The 19,440-nt window shown below is 39.4% G+C and overlaps 1 protein-coding gene across 1 annotated transcript; it reads right to left on the reverse strand.

Annotated features, from left to right (window-relative positions):
• Positions 1–15,214: 15,214 nt before the first annotated feature.
• LOC138880032 (uncharacterized) lies at positions 15,215–15,664 on the reverse strand. The gene has a single exon (XM_070159684.1). The coding sequence runs from the start codon at positions 15,662–15,664 to the stop codon at positions 15,215–15,217; it is 450 nt and encodes a 149-aa protein (XP_070015785.1).
• Between the last annotated feature and the right edge of the window lie 3,776 nt (positions 15,665–19,440).

The raw sequence follows: 19,440 nt of genomic DNA on the forward strand, positions 1-19,440 counted from the left end.
CTGGTCACACTTGCTTGGTCAAAGAAATACTGAAATTAGCGACCAACTTTGGTCGCTAAAATGGGACCGACTTTTAAAATTTTAATAATTATATTATTATTTAAAAATGATTATAAAATATAAATAAATATAATTTAAAATTAGCGACCAAAGTTGGTCGCTTACAAAAGGGGAAGCAGATAGAGACCAACTTTGGTCGCTAATCTGGGACCCAGTTATAAAATTTTAATAATTATATTATTATTTAAAAAAATTATAAAATATAAATAAATATAATTCAAAGTTAGCGACCAAAGTTGGTCGGTTATAAAGGGGAATCAAGTAGAGACCAACTTTGGTCGCTAATCTGGGAACGAGTTCTAACGTTTAACAATTATATTATTATTTTAAATATTATAGAAAATATAAATAAATCTGATTTAAATTTAGCGACCAACTTTGGTCGCTAGTTTTAATTTCTGAATAAATGCGACCAACTTTGGTCACTAATTTTAATTTCTGGATAATTAGCGATAAAAGTTGGTCTCTTTTCAGGTCAACATTGGTCAAAATTAAAAATCACTTTTGTATTTACTATCTAAATAATATAAATGTAATTCATTAACACTTTTGTAATACAAGGGATGAATACACTAAAATATGCTCTAATATGCTATATATGTAGTTAAAGTAGTATTATATATACATAAATTGAATAATCGACTTATAACCTACTCAGATGCATCGTTGAATATTAAAAACAAAACGTCTCGACTTATATGAATTAATCTGTTATAATTGATTTATCGACTTATAACCTAGTGATGAATGAATGTAATTCATTAACTCTGTTACAATACAAATAATGAATACAGTATCATGTACTATAACATGTTGTATATGTAGTTAAAGTAGCACGAAGTGTGTGTGTGTTATATATACACAACTAACATATACTATAACAAGTATATGTATGTTATAGTATTACAACGAAGTGTATGTGTGTGTGTATGTGTGTGCATGTCTATATATATATATATATATATATATATATAAGAACATGAAGCGCTCGGAACACAGGGCTGAGTTTTTTTAGGTGTTGTTACACTTGTAAATTGATTCATCGACTTATAATCTACTCAGATGCATATATATATATATATATTAAAAACAAAACGTCTCGACTTATATCAATTAATATGTTATAATTGATTCATCAACTTATAGCTTAGTGATGAATGAATGTAATTCATTAACTCTGTTACAATACAAATAATGAATACATGATCATGTACTATAACATGTTATATATGTAGTTAAAGTAGCACGAAGTGTGTGTGTTATATATATACACACACTAATATATACTATAACAAGTTATATATATATATATATTATAGTATTACAGTGAAGTGTCTGTGTGTGTGTGTGTCTCTATATATATATGTCTATATGTGTATCTATATAGACACACACACACGTACACACACATAAACACACATATTTATAGACACATACACACACACACAGACACTTCACTATAATACTATAATGTTTATATAACTTGTTATAGTATATGTTAGTGTGTGTATATATATAACACACACTTAGTGCTACTTTAACTATATATATAGCATGTTATAGTACATGATACTATATTCATTATTTGTATTGTAACAGAGTTAATGAATTACATTCATTCATCACTAGGTTATAAGTCGATGAATCAATTATAACATATTAATTGATATAAGTCGAGACATTTTGTTTTTAATCAATAATCTCTCACTCTCTCTCTCTCTCTCTCTATATATATATATATATATATACTATGCACTTAGTATATATATTACACTATACTCTATATATATACACACTATATATACCGACGAACTTTTTTCTATCGCTTATAGTAATTAGTAAGTGTATTAGTTGTAATGAACTTATAGATTGACATTACACTAAGTATTAGTGCATTAGCTAATATTATATCGAATATAGATTATATATATATACACATATACATATACATATACATACATACACTATACTATATATGTACATAATTTTAAATTGAATTAAAATCCTAAATTTTAATATTCAATATTTAATATCAAATATATATATTTAAAAAAATCAAAATAGAAAAAAAAAATTATATATATATATATATATATTTAAAAAAATCAAAATAGAAAAAAAAAGTTATTTAATATTTTGGTCAAACAGTCAAAAAATAGCGACCATCGTTGGTTGCTATTTTGGTCAAACAATCAAAACTTAATTAGCTACCAAAATAGCGACCAACGTTGGTCGCTTTTTGTAAATCCAGACTCAAAAACGGGTTTCCCCCTCCCATTCTCTTATTTTCTTCCCAAAATTTCCCCAAACTCTCTCGCAACACATTCCCCTACCCTTTTCTATTTCCCTCGCACAAATCAATCCCCCCACCCCGCGCCACCACTGTGACCGCGCCACCACCGCCGGAGCCGCTTCTATCACTGTCCGTGCCCCACCACTGCCATTCTCCTCCTTTGCAGCACCCCCACTGCCATTATTGTTCAAGGTTAGTAATCTACCTTATTAGCTTTTTAATTTTATATAATATTTTAGAGTTTTTGTCTATTTAGTATTAGGGTTTTTGGTTTGAACTACATTACATTTAGAATTAAGGTATAGAACTCAAATTAATGCCTTTAAATTATTTAATGTATAAATTATGAATTGAACGTTTTGGATATGAACTGAACTTTTAGGATATGAATTGGACTTTTAGGATATGAATTGAACTTTTAGGATATGAATTGGAATTTTAGTTAACTAAAAAAAGATTAGGATATGAATTAACTAAATTAATTTGTTCTTGTTTTATTTGTATAGATGGAACATCGTACTTGGATGTACAATAGGAATTATCCTAATCGGTAGGGATTGCAGGAGGATTTTGTAGAAGCGGTGGATGACTTTATTAGACATGCAATGTCACTTCCACCATACCTAAGTGAAGGAGTAATTGGGTGCCCTTGTGTTAGGTGCGACTGTATGAAGTTTGGAAAACCGGCGGAAGTTAAGAATCATCTTTATAGGAAGGGGTTTATAGAAAATTACTTTGTGTGGACTAATCATGGAGAGATCGATGGTAGCCATGAGATATTTCATAACATGGTTGTGGGTGAAAGTAGTACTTTCGTAACATGGTTGTGGGTGAAGGCTAGAATGGACTTACAAGAATATTGCAGGCGGTCTGAATTATACCTGCAGACAGCAAAAAAGGGTAAGATATTCAAGACCAAAGCAAGTTACATATTCACTTTGGAGGAAAGACGGCAAATTTGTGATTGGGTAACAAAATTGAAGATGCCTGAGGGTTATGCGCCGAATCTTGGGAAAAAAGTTGATATGGAGGTACGGAAGTTGAGCCATTTGAAAATTCATGACTGCCATGTTTTCATGGAGACCTTAGTGCCTATTGCATTTTGTGGTTTGCCTGAAAGAATCTGAAAACCCATCACAGAGATTAGTTTATTTTTCAAAGACTTGTGTTCTTCCACATTAAGGGAAGAAAACCTACTCCGGATGGATCAGAACATTCGTGTAACTTCTAGTAAGATGGAAAAGATATTTCCATGTGGGTTTTTTGATATGATGGAACACCTTCCAATCCATCTTGTACACGAGTCATGGCTTGGAGGGCCTGTTCAATGCATATGGATGTATCCCTTTGAGAGGTAATATTATAAGTTTGATGTAATTTTCTGTTTTATTTGAATGTTCTTGGCTAACCTGTAATTATGTAGACAATTGGCAAATGCAAATAATTTATTAAGCAGAGGAATAGGATTAAAGGATCTATATGCGAAGCTTATCTTGCAAAAGAAACTGCTCATTTTTGTTCTTATTATTTTGAGAGTAATGTGCCATGTGCTAGGAATAGGCCCAATAGGCACACGGTCGAATGTGTGAATGATCCATTATATATGCCTATGTCCATATTCAATCAACCATGCCGATGTTCTGAGGATGTTAGAAAGAAAGGTTTGAGTGATATGGAGTACAAGTCAGCTACACTTCATGTGTTGCTAAATTGTCCCGAAGTTGTACCATTTCTCAAGTAAATATTGATTTAGTAGTTATCAAAATATAAAATTTACTGTGATTACATCTCAATGCAACTAATAAAAATATTTATGTGATGACCCAAAAGGTCATCACTTGCTTTTAAATTGAATTTTGTGTTATGAGGCCTTAAAAACCTCATTTAGCATCACCTCGATTTGCATGCACAATCCGGGCGCGTAGTCGGAAAGCCTATATGTGAAAATTTGTGAAAAATGATAAGTTTTGGCTATAAAATGAGTTAATTTGACTTCGTTCAACGTTTTGGGTAAACGGACCCAGACCCTTGATTTGACAGTCTCGGAGGGTCTGTAAGAAAATATGGGACTTGGGCGTATGCCCGAAATCGAATTTTGAGGTCCCAAGTCCGAGAAATGAATTTTTAAAGAAAATTATTTTCTAAAATTATTTAAAGGATTTGGAAATGAATTTTGATTAGAACATGGCCCGTATTTTGGTTCCGACGCCCGGTACAGGTCTTATATATGATTTAAGATGATCCTGTGAAGTTTGGTGAGAAATGGATGTCATTTGACGTGATTCGGACCTTGAATGCAAAATTTGATGTTTTACGAAGTTTTAAATAATTTATTGATTTTGAGGTTTAATTCGATGTTAATGATGTTATTTTGGCGATTTTATCGCACGGATAAGTTCATATGATGTTTTTGAGTTAGTACGTATGTTTGGTTGGGAGCCCTAAGGGCTCGGGTGAGTTTTGGGTGTGTTTCGGGAGGTTTTTGGAACTCAAAAGTTGCAGGTTTTTTCAGTTTCTGGTGTGCTGATACTTTCTTCTTCGCATTCGCGGAGGACCCTCGCGAATGCGATGTGTTATTTGTGCTGAAGGAAAATTCCTTCTACGCGAACGCGTAACCCAGGTCATGAATGCGAAGAATTAAGGGGTTTTCCCTTCACGAACGCGGGACTGGTACCGCGAACGCGAAGGCTTGTGTCCTGGCAGGGGAAGGGAAAATTATACCCATGCGAACACGACCATTTGGACGTGCATGCGAAGGCTCGAGGAGTTACTTTCCCGCGAATGCGAGCCATCTTCTACAAACGCGAAGGTCTGTCAGACCTAACTCATCACGAACGCGATGACCGAATCCGCCTAGTTATTTTATAAGTCCTGAAACAGTAGCCATTACGGGATTTTTACCAAAACTCATAACTTCTTCATCTAAACTCCAAATTGGGCGATTTTTTGAAAGGGGAATTCACCACCAATTCATAGGTATGTAATCTTAGACTCATTTTCTTCAATTTTCATTAACACCCATTAGATTTCTAGGCTTAAATCATGTGATTAAGGGTAGAAAATTAGGGATTTGGGTAGAGTTAGGGCTTTTTATATATTTGTGATTTAGACCTCATTTTGGGGTCAAATTTTGGGACTAATTATATATTCCGGCTCGTGGGTAAATAGGTGATCGGGTTTTGGTTCGAACCTCGTGTTTTGACCAAGTGTGCCCCGAGTCAATTTTTGACTTTTTGGGAAGAATGATTAGAAAGCTATACTTAAGCATTGGAATTGGATTGTTTAGCGTTTATTGTTGTTGTTAAGTCAATTATGTCTAGATACAATTGATTTGGAGCCGAATTCAAAGGGAAAAGCGGTGTTTGAGGCTTGAGTTGGTCGTAGAAGTTCGAGGTAAGTGTTTGGTCTAACCTTAGCTTGAGGGATTAGGAGTTGTGTCCTATTTGATATTTGCTTCTTGTTGAGTACGACGTATAGGCATGGTGATGAGTATGTATACATTGGTGTCGAGCATGACCGTGAGTCTTAAATTGAAATTTGTTGTATTCTTAAATGATACTACGGATGCTTCAATTGATGATCTCGATATTGAGCAAGAATTAAGTTGTTTCCATGGAAATTACTTATGATTGAGTATTGGTGTTAGCTGAGATGAGTAGAAATTGAGTTAAGATTGGTTATAGTTGTTTCCCCCTTGACGGGACATAATTACTTTTACTGTTGAATCCCTTGCCGGGATAGAGTAGTTTATTGTTGATCCCTTGCTGTGACTCGTGGTATGGTTGTTATTAAAGGTACATAAATATATGGATCGGGTTGCACGCCGCAACAATGTTATATTAGATCAGGTTGTGCGCCGCAACAATGTTATATTGGATCGGGTTGCATGCCGCAACAGTGTTAAATGATAAGGGACCGGGTTGCGTGCCGCAACAGTGTTATTATTGTTTTGTTGTAGATTTTGAATTGTTGTCTCATATTTCTCTTAAGTTTCTATTGGATTTGATATTTTCCCCATAGCATGTACCCCCTCCCATGTTAATTGTTTATTCTTGTTTATTTTACGTTGTATACTATATATATACTGCACAAGTTTATTTGGAGTCTGGTCCTAGCCTCATCACTACCTCGCCGGGGTTAGGCCAGGCACTTACCAACACATGGGGTCGGTTGTGCTGATGCTACACTCTGCACTATGTGTAGATTCCGGAGCAGCTTTTGGACAATAGCACTTGGGGAGTTAGCCTTTAATCCAGCCAGAGATCCCGAGATAGTCCTGCGGGCATCCGCAGGCTCGACGTTCTCTCCTATTTCATTATGTACTATGTTTTCATTAGATTTCGAGACAGATTGTATTTCTTTCAGACATTGTTGTAGTAAATCTTAGTCCGTCCGTGAATATTGTGACACCAGATTCCGGGTAGATGAGTGTATTGGCATTGTAGTACTGTCTTGGTTATCTTTAGCTGTTTAAGTCTTCCACTTATTCTGTTTATCGTAAATTTTAAAATGTTGATTACCTGTTAATTCGTGTTGTTAAAAAGGATTAAAATGAAAGAGTTAAAATTTCTATATTTCGTGGCTTGCCTAGCTTCTACGAGTAGGCGCCATCACGACTCCCGAGGGTGGGAAATCTGGGTCGTGACAAGTTGGTATTAGATCTCTAGGTTACATAGGTCTCACAATTCACGGACAAGCTTAGTAGAGTCTAAGGGATCAGTGCAGAGACGTCTGTATTTATCCCTAAAGGCTACAGAGTTAGGAAAAACTTTACATTTGTTCTTTCTTGTCGTGCAGTTTGGCTTCTCAATGCTAATTGAATTTATACTTTGTTCTTTCGCAGATGGCGAGAACACGTGCTTCCTTATCCACTGATTCACAGCCCGAGCCCCCAGCAGAAGCTCCTACGAGGGGCAGAGGGTTAGGCTGAGGTCGTGCTAGAGGCTGAGGTAGGGTCAGAACTCAGCCCCGAGTAGAAGCACCAGCAGCAGAGCCTCAGGTTGATTTTGATGATGAGGTTCCGGCCTTCGCAGTTCCAGTGGGCCCAGATTAGGTCATAGAGGGGTTTATTGCTACCCTAGTTCTTCAAGATGCTCTGGTCCGACTAGTGGCCTTATGGAGAGTGTCACCCGGGCAAGTTTGCTCCCTGTAGCACCAGCCATCTCCCAGGCTGGAGGAGGAGCCCAGACTCCTACTACTCGCACTCCAGAGCAGGTAGTTCCCCAGATTCAGACTCTAGCGGTTCAGCCAGTTTGAGTAGTTCAGCCGGGTATGGTAGCTAAGACCGGTGATGGAGCAGCTATGTCTCCCGATGCTTTGTGGAGGCTGGATAGGTTCACCAAGCTCTTCATTACTACTTCCAACGGTGCATCTACTGAGGATACCCAGGATTATCTAGACAGCTGCCATGAGGTTCTCAGTAACATGGGGATAGTTGAGACCAATAGGGTCGATTTTGCTATATTTCACTTGTCTAGATCGGCCAAGACTTGGTGGAGGGATTTTTGTTTGGCTAGACCACCCGGATCGCCATCTTTGACTTGGGAGCAGTTTACTCAGCTATTTCTGGAGAAGTTTTTCCCTATCACTTAGAGAGAGCCCTATCGGAGGCAGTTTGAGCATCTCCAGCAGGGTTCCATGACTATTACTCAGTATGAAACCAGATTCATCGACTTGGCTCGTCATGCTCTTGTCATACTTCCTACCGAGAGAGAGAGGGTGAGGAGGTTTATTGATGGTCTTATTCAGCCGATTCGTCTTCAGATGGCTAGGGATACTGGGAGTGAGATTACTTTCCAGGAGGCGGCCAATGTGGCCAGGAGAGTGGAGATGGTTCCGTCATAGGGAGGTGGTCATGGGTCGGATAAGAGGCCCCGTCATTCAGGCAGATTCAGTGGTGCCTCATCTAGAGGTAGGGATTCGTATGGTAGAGGCCATCCTCCTAGGCCCTTTCAGTCAGCACTTCAGGTTTCTCACTGTACTTCAGTGGCCATGGTTCTCCCATGTAGTATTCTGATCAGCAGCCCTACAGTGCACCACCAGCTCCTATCAGTGCACTGCCGCTCCAGAGTTTTTGGGGTGGTCATTCAGGTCACCAGGGTCAGTGTTAGTTTCCTCAGCCGCAACACTCAGGTGGATGCTATGAGTGTGGTGAGTATGGTTATATTTGGAGGGCTTGTCCGAGATTGGTGGGTACTCAGTTGCAATAGCAGAGTTCTCATGCGATGGTGTAGGCACCAGGCATTCCACAGCCCGCCCCGCCAGCTAGAGGTAGGGGTAGAGGTGCTAGAGGTGGAGGTAGAGGTTCTAGAGGTGGAGCTCCGACCGCTAGAGGTGGAGGCCAGCTAGCTGCAGGCCGTACCAGAGAGGTAGTCTAGGGTGGTGGGCCCCAGCCCCGATGTTATGCTCTTCCAACCAGGCCCGAGGCTGAGGCTTCAGATGCGGTTATCACAGGTACTGTTCTGGTTTTTGATAAAGATGCTTCAGTGTTATTTGATCCAGGGTCTATATACTCGTATGTGTCATCTTATTTTTCATCGTATCTGGTCATGCCTAGTGATTCTTTGAGTGCTCCCGTTTATGTGTCTACACCAGTGGGTGATTCTATTATGGTAGATCGAGTCCATCGCTCTTGTATAGTTGTGATTGGGGATCTTGAGACTCATCTAGATTTGTTGCTTATAGATATTGTCGATTTCAATGTCATATTGGGGATGGACTGGTTATCACCTTACCACGCTATCTTGGACTGTCATGTCAAGACTGTGACTTTAGCCTTGTCGGGTTTGCCTCATTTAGAGTGGAGAGGGACTCATGGTCATTCTACCCGTATTTTTATCTCTTATGTGAAGGATCGACGCATGGTTGAGAAGGGGTGTTTGGCCTATTTGGCATATGTTTGTGATTCTAGTGCTGAGGTTCCTTTCATTGATTCTGTGCCCGTTGTTCGTGAGTTCCCTGAGGTATTCCCTTGAGACCTGCCGGGTATGCCACTGTCATGCCCTCTTTTTCTCGCGAAATTGGGTTTATGACATTTGGAGGGACAACACGTTCCTTCTGGGAACTGGGTTTGAATTTGAATAGTCACCACCTAATGATTAACGTGCATTAGGACACTAATAGAGATTCAACTCTGAGTTTGTTTGAATAACCAGAGATTGGGTAATGGCTTCAAATTATCCCAAAGGACAGGTATTAGGCACCCCTCAAGATCCACTAATATGGTTCCCGGCCAGACAGTTATTGTGAATTTAGTGAATAGACAGGTATGGGCTCAAATATTAGGGGACTTAAACATATAAAATAAAGAATATTTGAACGAAGCGTTTTAAAAGGAAAGCGTTTGCAAATAAAGGAAAGGGGTCCTAGGTTTATATTTAATATGGATCACCCCACACAATGTCCGGTAATCACTCCTCAATGAGGGGCTACACGTGACATTATCGCGTGGTCATCATATCTATATTTACCCTTCCCACCCCGTTAAGGTATTAAAGTGCGGATTGATCTCGATTACTTATTGCATGCTATTACCCGTCCCATTCCTATCAGTCACGAGGCACTTAAGACTACAAATCCTAAAAGGGAGGGATATTAGACTGACTTGAGGTTTCAAAGGTAAAAATCTAAGGCGCCATACAAAACATATAGAACACTACACATTAAAGGGGAAGCACATAACACATAAGGCTCAAGTATACCTCCTCAAACAAAAGCACATAACTAGCATGACTTGCACAAACGTTTTGGGTCTGACTAAAGCACATAAAGATGAGGGAAGTTAATTATTGAAGCAGATTAGTTTATTACATAACTCAAATAAGAAGTTTGAATCAGACCTGCCTGCTGGTTGTAGCGATTAACAGAAGCAGATGTAGTTTACAGTTATTACTCTAAGTCTTGCCTAAGTGTTTAGACGTGGTCCTATAGACATGATATCTACTGAGTTCAAAAGGTGATGAGACAGTAATATCTCAAAACGAAGTGTTTGAGATCCAACAGGCATACTTGCTAAACCTTGTTAAGTAAGAGAATTAGATTATTAAAAGAGATGCAGAATGTATAAAATTAAATTAGACTGATTATAGATTCTGTAGGTGATAGTATCTACTGTTACAGATTTTAATTCCTATGAACATGATATCTAACATCGAATGTGAATGAAGCGAATCGGAAATATTTAAGAATCCCTATAGGCATGATTTCTATGCATTACTGATTTTAGATCCTTATAGAAGTGATACCTAATATCACACGTGAGAAGAAACGACCAGGATTTTACTTATGAACCCCTATAGACATGATTTCTATATGTTACTAATTTTAACGCATTACTGGATTATAACCACTTGGGCCCTAAAACATGGTATCTAAACGGTGACAAATGCGTAGGATTTTAGATGATCCCTATAGGCAGGTTATCTAGATGTGAAGTTGAACAAGAAGTCCTATAGACATGGTTTCTAAATGCAGTTTGAATATGCAGAAATTTAAAATAGTCCTATAGGCATGGTTCCTACCCTTGACATGCATAAAATACCCAACCCTTTTCACTATCCTGCCCCAAATGTTTATTACACCTTATTACAAATCAGGAATACTAAATACTAAATACATCAGGAAAATACAAAGAAAAGAATTACAACTAGAGGAAGTCTGATTCTTGACTTCCTATCTGAGTTATAAGATAAACCAACTCAAAGACCCTGATCCAAAACCTTTCTCGGACTTGAGTGTGTCAGAGTTCCCTGAGGGCCTCAAAAGGACCCCAGGCAGTGCTCACACCCAAGTTTCATAACCAGAATAGGGACAAGTTCAGTGTGGAAATGCCAGCCCTCATATGTCCAAGTTCAGAGGGAGCTCATGGGTCCCAAGGCAAGGCTCACATGAGGGGGGCAGAACTTAAGTCTAAGAGGAGAGTGCAAGTGCAGAAACAGAGCTTTAAGAACTAAGAAAGTAAAGAAGAGGGAAAGAGGTGCTGGGAAACAGCCATTAACACTTCAAACAAGTTGATAATTTTACATCAAAGGGGGCAAGGGTTTGTGAATCCATTGCAAGGAGCCTATATACTTAGGCGTAAGTTAATTCGGTGCATGCACAACAATAGGGAGTGTTGTCATGCTTGTAAAATCAACCAGAACACACAACATTTAAGGGTAACATGGAGGCTATGATCCTAGGAGGACCAAGTTTGAGTCATGTTCAACAATATTCAATGTTGTCATGCCCCAAGCAAACCGTAAGTATCAAACACATTGGGGTAGGGATTTAGGATTCATAATACATTGATTCAGAACAGGAGAAAAGAAATTACAGCATGCTAAATAAGGTCCTGAATTAGAACAAGCAATAGGCAAACAAGAAGGCAAGAATATTAAGTAACCATGTTGTTGTTGATGCTGAAAACTTAACTAGAACATACCAGTCAAAAAAGCAAAAAATGCAGTAAAGAGAGGTAGCAGGACTTAGAAATATAGCTTTGGCTTTCAGCCAGCTAAACAAGCCACAGTACAAGTAGTAAAGAAAGAGAGAGTATTTTTAGTGTAAGTGTGAGTTCAGAACTAAAGTGTTCCTGTTTGTGTTAATGAGAGAGTATGTATATATACTAGTTCGAAACTATGTAAAATAAGGCAAGAATTATAATTGTATAGTAATTATAGAACTCAGAACCAATTAGAACCAAAATTAGTACAAGTACTCCCTTAATTTAAGGGAATCAGTTCAAACGGTAAAAACAAGTAACAAATAAAGAAAGAAATCAATATGTAGATAAGGAAATAATTCAAACATATTAGGCATAGGGTAAACTATTAAAGCTAGGTTCAGAAAAACTCTAATTAGGGAAATAAACAGTAAGAATTAAACAACCAAGGTAAGGGAATCAATCAGATTGAGTAGAAAGTAGGGATCAAAGGTCTAAAGGAAAGTGTTCAAATTAGACCAAGAAATGGGGAATCAGAATCAATCAAAGAGAAAGTCATGTGCCAATATTTTGCATATAAATAAAGTAAGACACAGATGGTCAAGAGTCGACATACAAACCTAGCAAACATGAGACTCAAATAATACTGATTTGATGAGAAAGAGGCAAGTTTCGAACAGTCAAGATGAACACGAGCACGTAGAGTCAGTGTAAGTTTTAGGCTAAGAAACTGAGTAGAAACAAATTAAGGAAAGATAGTCACGAAGAATCACAGAAACTCAAAAACGAGAACTGGCTAGTCATGCTGATACACAAAACTAAATAAAGAACCCTCTAAAAATTAGGGCTTTCAACATATATGAGTTAAAGAGAATATAGAAACCCAGAATCAGAAGAATCACACAAAGAGGACAAGAAATTTCGAAAAGAACTTCTGCACTTAAACGAATAGTCTCGGACCCCAAAACCATAAGATTTTCAACAATAGAAGGGTTTTTAAAAAAAGGATAAACAGACAGATCAGATAAAACTCAGGCAAACAAACATTCATTTAATAAACAGTTAAAAGAAATTAGTTTTTTTAACATGCAAACTCAGGCAGAAGGATAATACGAGCAAACACAGTAAAACATATCAAAAATCAAAGCAAGGTTTCGAAATAACTTAAAAGAACCTTAATTAGAAAGATAAGGAGTTTTGAAAGCGGAGTTTTAAAAGAAACTTCGAGAAAAGTGCTTAGAAGTTCAGAGTAGACATAGATCTGAAACAGATCTAAGAGAAATCAAGAGAACCTTAAAGGTTAGGGTTTCAGAAGAACCCCAAGCGATGAGAAAGGCTTTGAAAACCATCGATCTAAGTAGGAGAGTCAAGAGTCAGACTCGAATAGCCAAGCTGGCCACTCTAGGAAGGATGAAAGAGTTGCCGGGTAAAGATATTATGGCCAATTTTGACCAAGCGAGACGGTTCGAATAAGTTTAGGCCGCGCCTTGATTTCTGAGCTGCCTACATATCCCTGGTTTTATAGGAATCAGACCGTATGTAGTTCCGAATCCATCGACGGAGTTTGCCGATGGATACTTTTCAAGAACGGACACAATATCTAGGGTCGGGTGTGTTGCAGGTTTCTGGAAATGTTCAAGTTTGATATGGCTACGGGAATTGGAGCGGGATCGCTCCTGCCGAGATGGTCGTTGCTTGCCGGTTTACCTGCGAATAAGCAATACAAGCATATATTGTGCATAAATTTAAACATGATGCAGTTTCTCGCCGGACCATGAGGATTGTCTTCGAACGGTTAGAATGACGTCCTTAGACCATGATGTCCCGGGCCATGAAACGTGTAATAAAGGATTTCCAGGCCATGAAATGATGCTCTCGGGCTATGAGGATGATGCCTCCGAACCATGATTCCTTTGAATAATGATATGCAAAAGATTAAAAGGGGGGTCCTCAGGCCATGACATAGTGTTCTCGGCTATGAAAATGGTGCCTCCGAACGATGACGCCTTTGGATAATTTGGCGATCTTTCAGCCTATGAGATATAGTAGGTGGCGATATTTCAGTCCATGAAATGCAATATTTGGCAATCTTTCAGCCATGCAATGCAGTAGGTGGCGATTTTCCAGCCATTCAAATGTAGATAAGGTGGCGATCTTTCAGTCATGCAAATGTAGATAAGGTGGCGATCTTCCAGCCATGCAAATGTAGGGGTGGTGATCTTTCAGCCATGCAAATGTAGGGGTGGCGATCTTTCAGCTATGCAAATGTAGGGGTGGCGATCTTTTATCCATGCAAATGTAGATAACGTGGCGATCTTTCAGCCATGCAAGTGTAGATAAGGTGACGATATTTTAGCCATGCAAATGTAGATAACGTGGCGATCTTTCAGCCATGCAAATGTAGGAGGAGGTGATCTTTCAGCCATGCAAATGTAGGGGGAGGTAAAGCTTAACCTCGGAAGGCAGAATAGTAGCCTTATGCAATGCAAAAATGCAGATAGAGACAACGTTTAGTCTTGGAAGGCAGAATGGTAGCCTTATGCGATGTAGAAAATGCAGATAAAGACAACATTTTGTCTCGGAAGGCATAATGGTAGCCTTATGCAAGAAAAAAGGGTAAATGGTAATAGAGTTTTCTTAGCTGATAGCCGATTGCAGTATTGTGACTGCTGGGGATATTGTGACACACGGAATGTCACTGGTGTGCGTGGCTAGCAAATGTTGGTAAGTGCGACTGTTCTGAGAGTTGTATTCCTGAACAACGTTTGTCTCGTGATGTATAGTACGTTTGATGCTTTCCTAATCCAAGTGCCTGCATCCAAAGAAAAAATCGTGAGTTTTATAGGGGGGAGGTTAGTCTGTATCCCCGCTGGCTCTGCTTGACTTGTTTGGTTTTGAACTAGTGATACCGTATGTATCATTGAGGTAGCGTTGCTAAACAAAGCAATTTTAGTAATAAACATGCATGATTTCATAAAATATGACATAAGTATGTAATTACGAATAACTTTTAGATGAACCGACGACTATGACGTGGTTCAAAACATTGCAACCTCTCTTGCTACAGAATTTTGAGGGTCCTCCACAAAATTCTACCTTAGTTTAATGGGTTGAGGTTTTTGACTTTTGTTTGCGACGACTGGCTGAAATTACTTCGGAATTTTGAGGGTCCTCCTCAAAATTCTTCCCTAGTTTCCAATTGTGAGAGGAACGAAAATTATATTGAATTGTGACCAAACCCATAGGGTTGCCTATGTATCCCCTCTTAAATGGGAATCAAGTCAGGTGTAGTTCAAATTACACCATACAGGAAAGCATAAAGATCACACATAGTAATGATTGAGTGGATCTGAGTTGATTGGCTTCGGCCAGACTTCTTCGTCCATTTCTGCAAGTATGAGGGCTCCTCCTGTCAGAACCCGGTGGACCATGTATGGGCCCTACCAGTTGGGAGAGAATTTACCTTTGGCTTCATATTGATGCGGAAAACTTTTCTTTAACTCCAGCTGCCCTGGTGTGAACTGTCTCGGCTTGACTCTTTTGTTGAAGGCTCTGGACATTCTGTTCTGAAAGAGTTGACCATGGAAAACTGTGTTCATTCTCTTTCCGTCTATAAAGGCTAATTTATCATAACAACTTTTCACCCACTCTACATCGTCGAGCTCAGCTTCCTGTATGATCCTTTGGGAAGGAATTTCTACCTCAGCAGGAATGACTGCCTCTGTACCATAAACCAACATATAGGGGGTTGCTCCGGTTGATGTTCGGACTGTGGTTCGATATCCCAATAAAGTGAATGATAACTTCTTGTGCCACTGTTTATGCTTCTCTATCATTTTCCTCAATATCTTCTTGATATTCTTGTTGGCGGCCTCTACAACTCCATTCATTTGAGGCCGATAGGGTGTGGAATTCTTGTGTCTGATCTTGAAAGTTTCGCACATGTCTTTCATCAAGTCATTGTTGAGGTTGGAGCCATTATCAATAATGATTGATTCTGGAATCCCGAATCGACAAACGATGCGGTCGCGGACAAAGTCTGCCACGACTTTCTTAGTCAGTGCTCTGTAAGATGTTGCTTCGACTCATTTGGTGAAATAGTTGATTGCTACTAGGATAAACCTGTGCCCGTTGGAGGCGGCAGGCTCGATTGGTCCAATAATATCCATTCCCCAAGCGGCGAACGACCATGGTGAGCTTGTTGCATTAAGCTCATTTGGAGGCACCTTTATCATGTTTGTATGTATTTGGCAGCAGTGGCATTTCCGGACATACTGGATGCAGTCTGCTTCCATAGTTATCCAAAGGTAACCAGCCCGGAGTATCTTCTTTGCTAAGACAAAACCTTTCATATGTGGACCGCAAGTCCCAGCGTGAATTTCATCTAGTAGCCTAGATGCTTCCTTTGCGTTGACACACCTTAATAGTCCCAAATCAAGAGTCGTCCTATACATGATTCCTTCGATGTGAAAGAAATTATTGGACAACCTCCGAAGTGTGCGTTTCTGAGTAGGATTTGCAAGTTTTGGGCATTCGCCTTTTGCCCAATATTCTTTGATATCATGAAACCAAGGTTTTCCATCTGCTTCTTCTTCAACATGGGCGCAATAAGCTGGTTGATCATGGATCTTTACTGGAATATGATCAATGAAGTTTTTGTCTAGATGTTGTATCATGGATGATAGGGTAGCCAATGCATCGACAAACTCATTTTGGACTCTAGGAATATGTTGGAATTCCGTCTTCGTGAACCTCGTCCTCAATTCCTGTACATGGTGCAGATACGGTAGCATATTGGAGTTCTTGGTTGCCCATTCTTCAAGCACCTAATGTATGAGTAGGCCTGAATCTCCAATCACTAGTAATTCTTGAATGTTCATGTCAATGGCCATTATGAGCCCTAGGATGCAAGCTTCATACTCGGCCATTTTGGTAGTGCAAGGGAACTTGAGTTTGGCAGACACCGGATAATGTTGACCGGTTTCTGATACCTGGACTGCTCCTATGCCAACTTCTTTGAAATTTGCTGCTCCATCGAAAAACAATCTTCAACCACCATATGATTCCGCAATGTCCTCTCTTATGAACAATACCTCTTCATCAGGAAAATATGTTTTCAGGGGTTCGTATTCTCCATCCATGGGATTCTCGGCAAGGTAGACTGCTAGTGCCTGTCCTTTGATTGCCTTCCGAGTCACGTAGAGAATGTCAAATTCACTCAACAGGATTTACCACTTGGCTAGCTTTACAGTGGGCATGGGCTTCTGGAAGATGTACTTCAAAGGATCCATCCTTGATATGAGATATTTAGTATAGGCACAGAAGTAGTGCCTCAGCTTCTGAGCTACCCAAATCAAAGCACAACAGGTGCGTTCTAATAGAGAATACCGGTCCTCGTACGGGGTTAACTTCTTGTGAGATAATAAATGTCCTATTTTTTCCTCCCCATTTCATCATACTACCCTAGAACGCAGCCGAAAGCTCCATCCAACAAGGTAGAGTAACAGAGGTCTACCTGGATCGGGCGGGACTAAGACTGGTGGTGTTGACAGGTATTCCTTGATTCTGTCGAAGGCTTTTTCGAAGTCATCAGTCCCTTTGGTAGCGGCGTCCTTCTTTAACATCTTAAAGATTGGCTCAAAGATAACTGTAGATTGTGCTATGAACCGGCTAGTGTAGATAAGTCTCCCCAAGAAACTCATCACGTCCTTCTTGTTCTTTTGCGGTGGCAATTCTTGAATAGCTTTGACTTTTGATGGATCCAGTTCTGTTCCTCGGTAACTCACAATAAACCCAAGTAATTTTGTAGCAGGAACCCCAAATGCACATTTTGCGGGATTCAGTTTCAGGTTGTACCTTCGCAATCTATTGAAAAACTTCCTCAAATCTTCCATGTGATTAGTGGATTTCTTGGACTTGATGATAACATCATCTACGTACACCTCTATCTCCTTGTGTATCATATCATGGAAAATGGTAGTCATGGCCCTCATGTAGGTGGCACCTGCATTCTTTAACCCGAACGACATCATCTTGTTGCAGTACATTCCCCACGGCGTAATGAAAGCCATTTTCTCAGCATCTTCTTCATCCATCCAGATCTAATGATAACTAGCGGAACAATCTAAAAATGACTGCAACTCATGCTTGGCACAATTGTCGATTAGGATGTGTATATTCGGCAAAGGGAAGTCGTCTTTCGGACTGGCCCGGTTGAGATCCCGGTAGTCGACACAGACTCGGACCTTCCCGTCTTTTTTGGTATTGGCATGATGTTGGCTAACCATGTCGGGTATTCTACTACCCTGAGAACCTTAGCTTTGACCTACTTGGTGACTTCTTCCTTGATTTTCAGACTCATATCAGGCTTGGATTTTCTGAGCTTTTGCTTTACCGGCGGACATGTTGGATCGGTTGGCAATTTGTGAGCCACAATAGACATACTCAAACCAGTCATGTCATCATATGACCCGGCGAATATATCCTCATATTCCCTTAGAAATTTTGTGTATTCCTTCTTTTTTGATGGCAATAAGTGGACGCTGATTCATGTTTCTTTGACGTTTTCTGCATCTCCCAAGTTAAAAATCTCAGTCTCATCCAGGTTGGACTTAGGCCTGTTCTCAAAGTTCTCAACCTCCTTAACAATCTCTTCTTGTATGTCATCTTCCTCTGAATCTATGTCCGTTTGTTGCATTGTCTCGTTGCATGTCACGGCCATTGGTTCATCAAGATAAGTAATAGTAATGCTGTATGAGTAAAGTAATGAGAGAAAAAATAATAATGAGTGTTGATTGTAAGAGAAGTCAAATACTTTGATAAATTGCATAATCGTTTTGAACATTGGAAATCTTATTGCAGGAATTGAAAACATGCGAGAAATAAATCTTTTAGTAAATAAGACGATGCTTGTTTTAGCCTTGCAACCTCAATGCTCGTTGGGTTCTGGTCGTCCTTATGGTCCAGTTATTGAGGTGTGCCCCTCTGCTTACAGCCTGTATGGAAGGTTCTTCCTCCCCCTCCTCCTCAAGAACAACACAACAATCCATATCATTGTCTTCTAGGAACAAATTCTTCATCGTTGTCAGTGTTTCTTCTTCATCTGACCCATAAATAATATCGGTCGGTTGGAAGGTCTGCTCCAAATGTGGTATCGGCTGCTCCAGTGGGTAGTAAGGACCGCACCATGGTGGTGACCAGTTGTTGAATTCTTCCCAATTGTACTCATATCCCAGACCAAAAGTGGTGCCATGTTTCTTGAGTTTTATGGGCTTAGTGATTCCTTGAAGGTTCTTGCCAAGCCCCTTGCCAGGTTCGTACCCACTCCAATTTAGTATACTCTCGATCTTGTTATCCCACCATTTGTCTTTGTCAACAGAATTTACTCGTTCGATGTGATGGTAAATCTCTCCTCATAGCTTCTTTCTCCCCTCGATTGATGGAATGGTTTGGCGACTATATATAGGGTTGCTACCGTCACCGTGAATGATCACTTCCTGGTGGTTCAACTCGAACTTTACTGCCTGATGCAGTGTTGATGCTACGGCTCCGGCAGCATGGATCCATGGCCGTCCCAATAGCAGATTGTAAGATGTTGGCATGTCTATTACTTGTTAATCGATATCGAACCAAGTTGGCCCTTATTGTAAACACAGACTAATTTCCC

This window comes from Nicotiana sylvestris, chromosome 10 (genome assembly GCF_000393655.2).
Source record: "Nicotiana sylvestris chromosome 10, ASM39365v2, whole genome shotgun sequence".
NCBI lineage: Eukaryota > Viridiplantae > Streptophyta > Magnoliopsida > Solanales > Solanaceae > Nicotiana > Nicotiana sylvestris.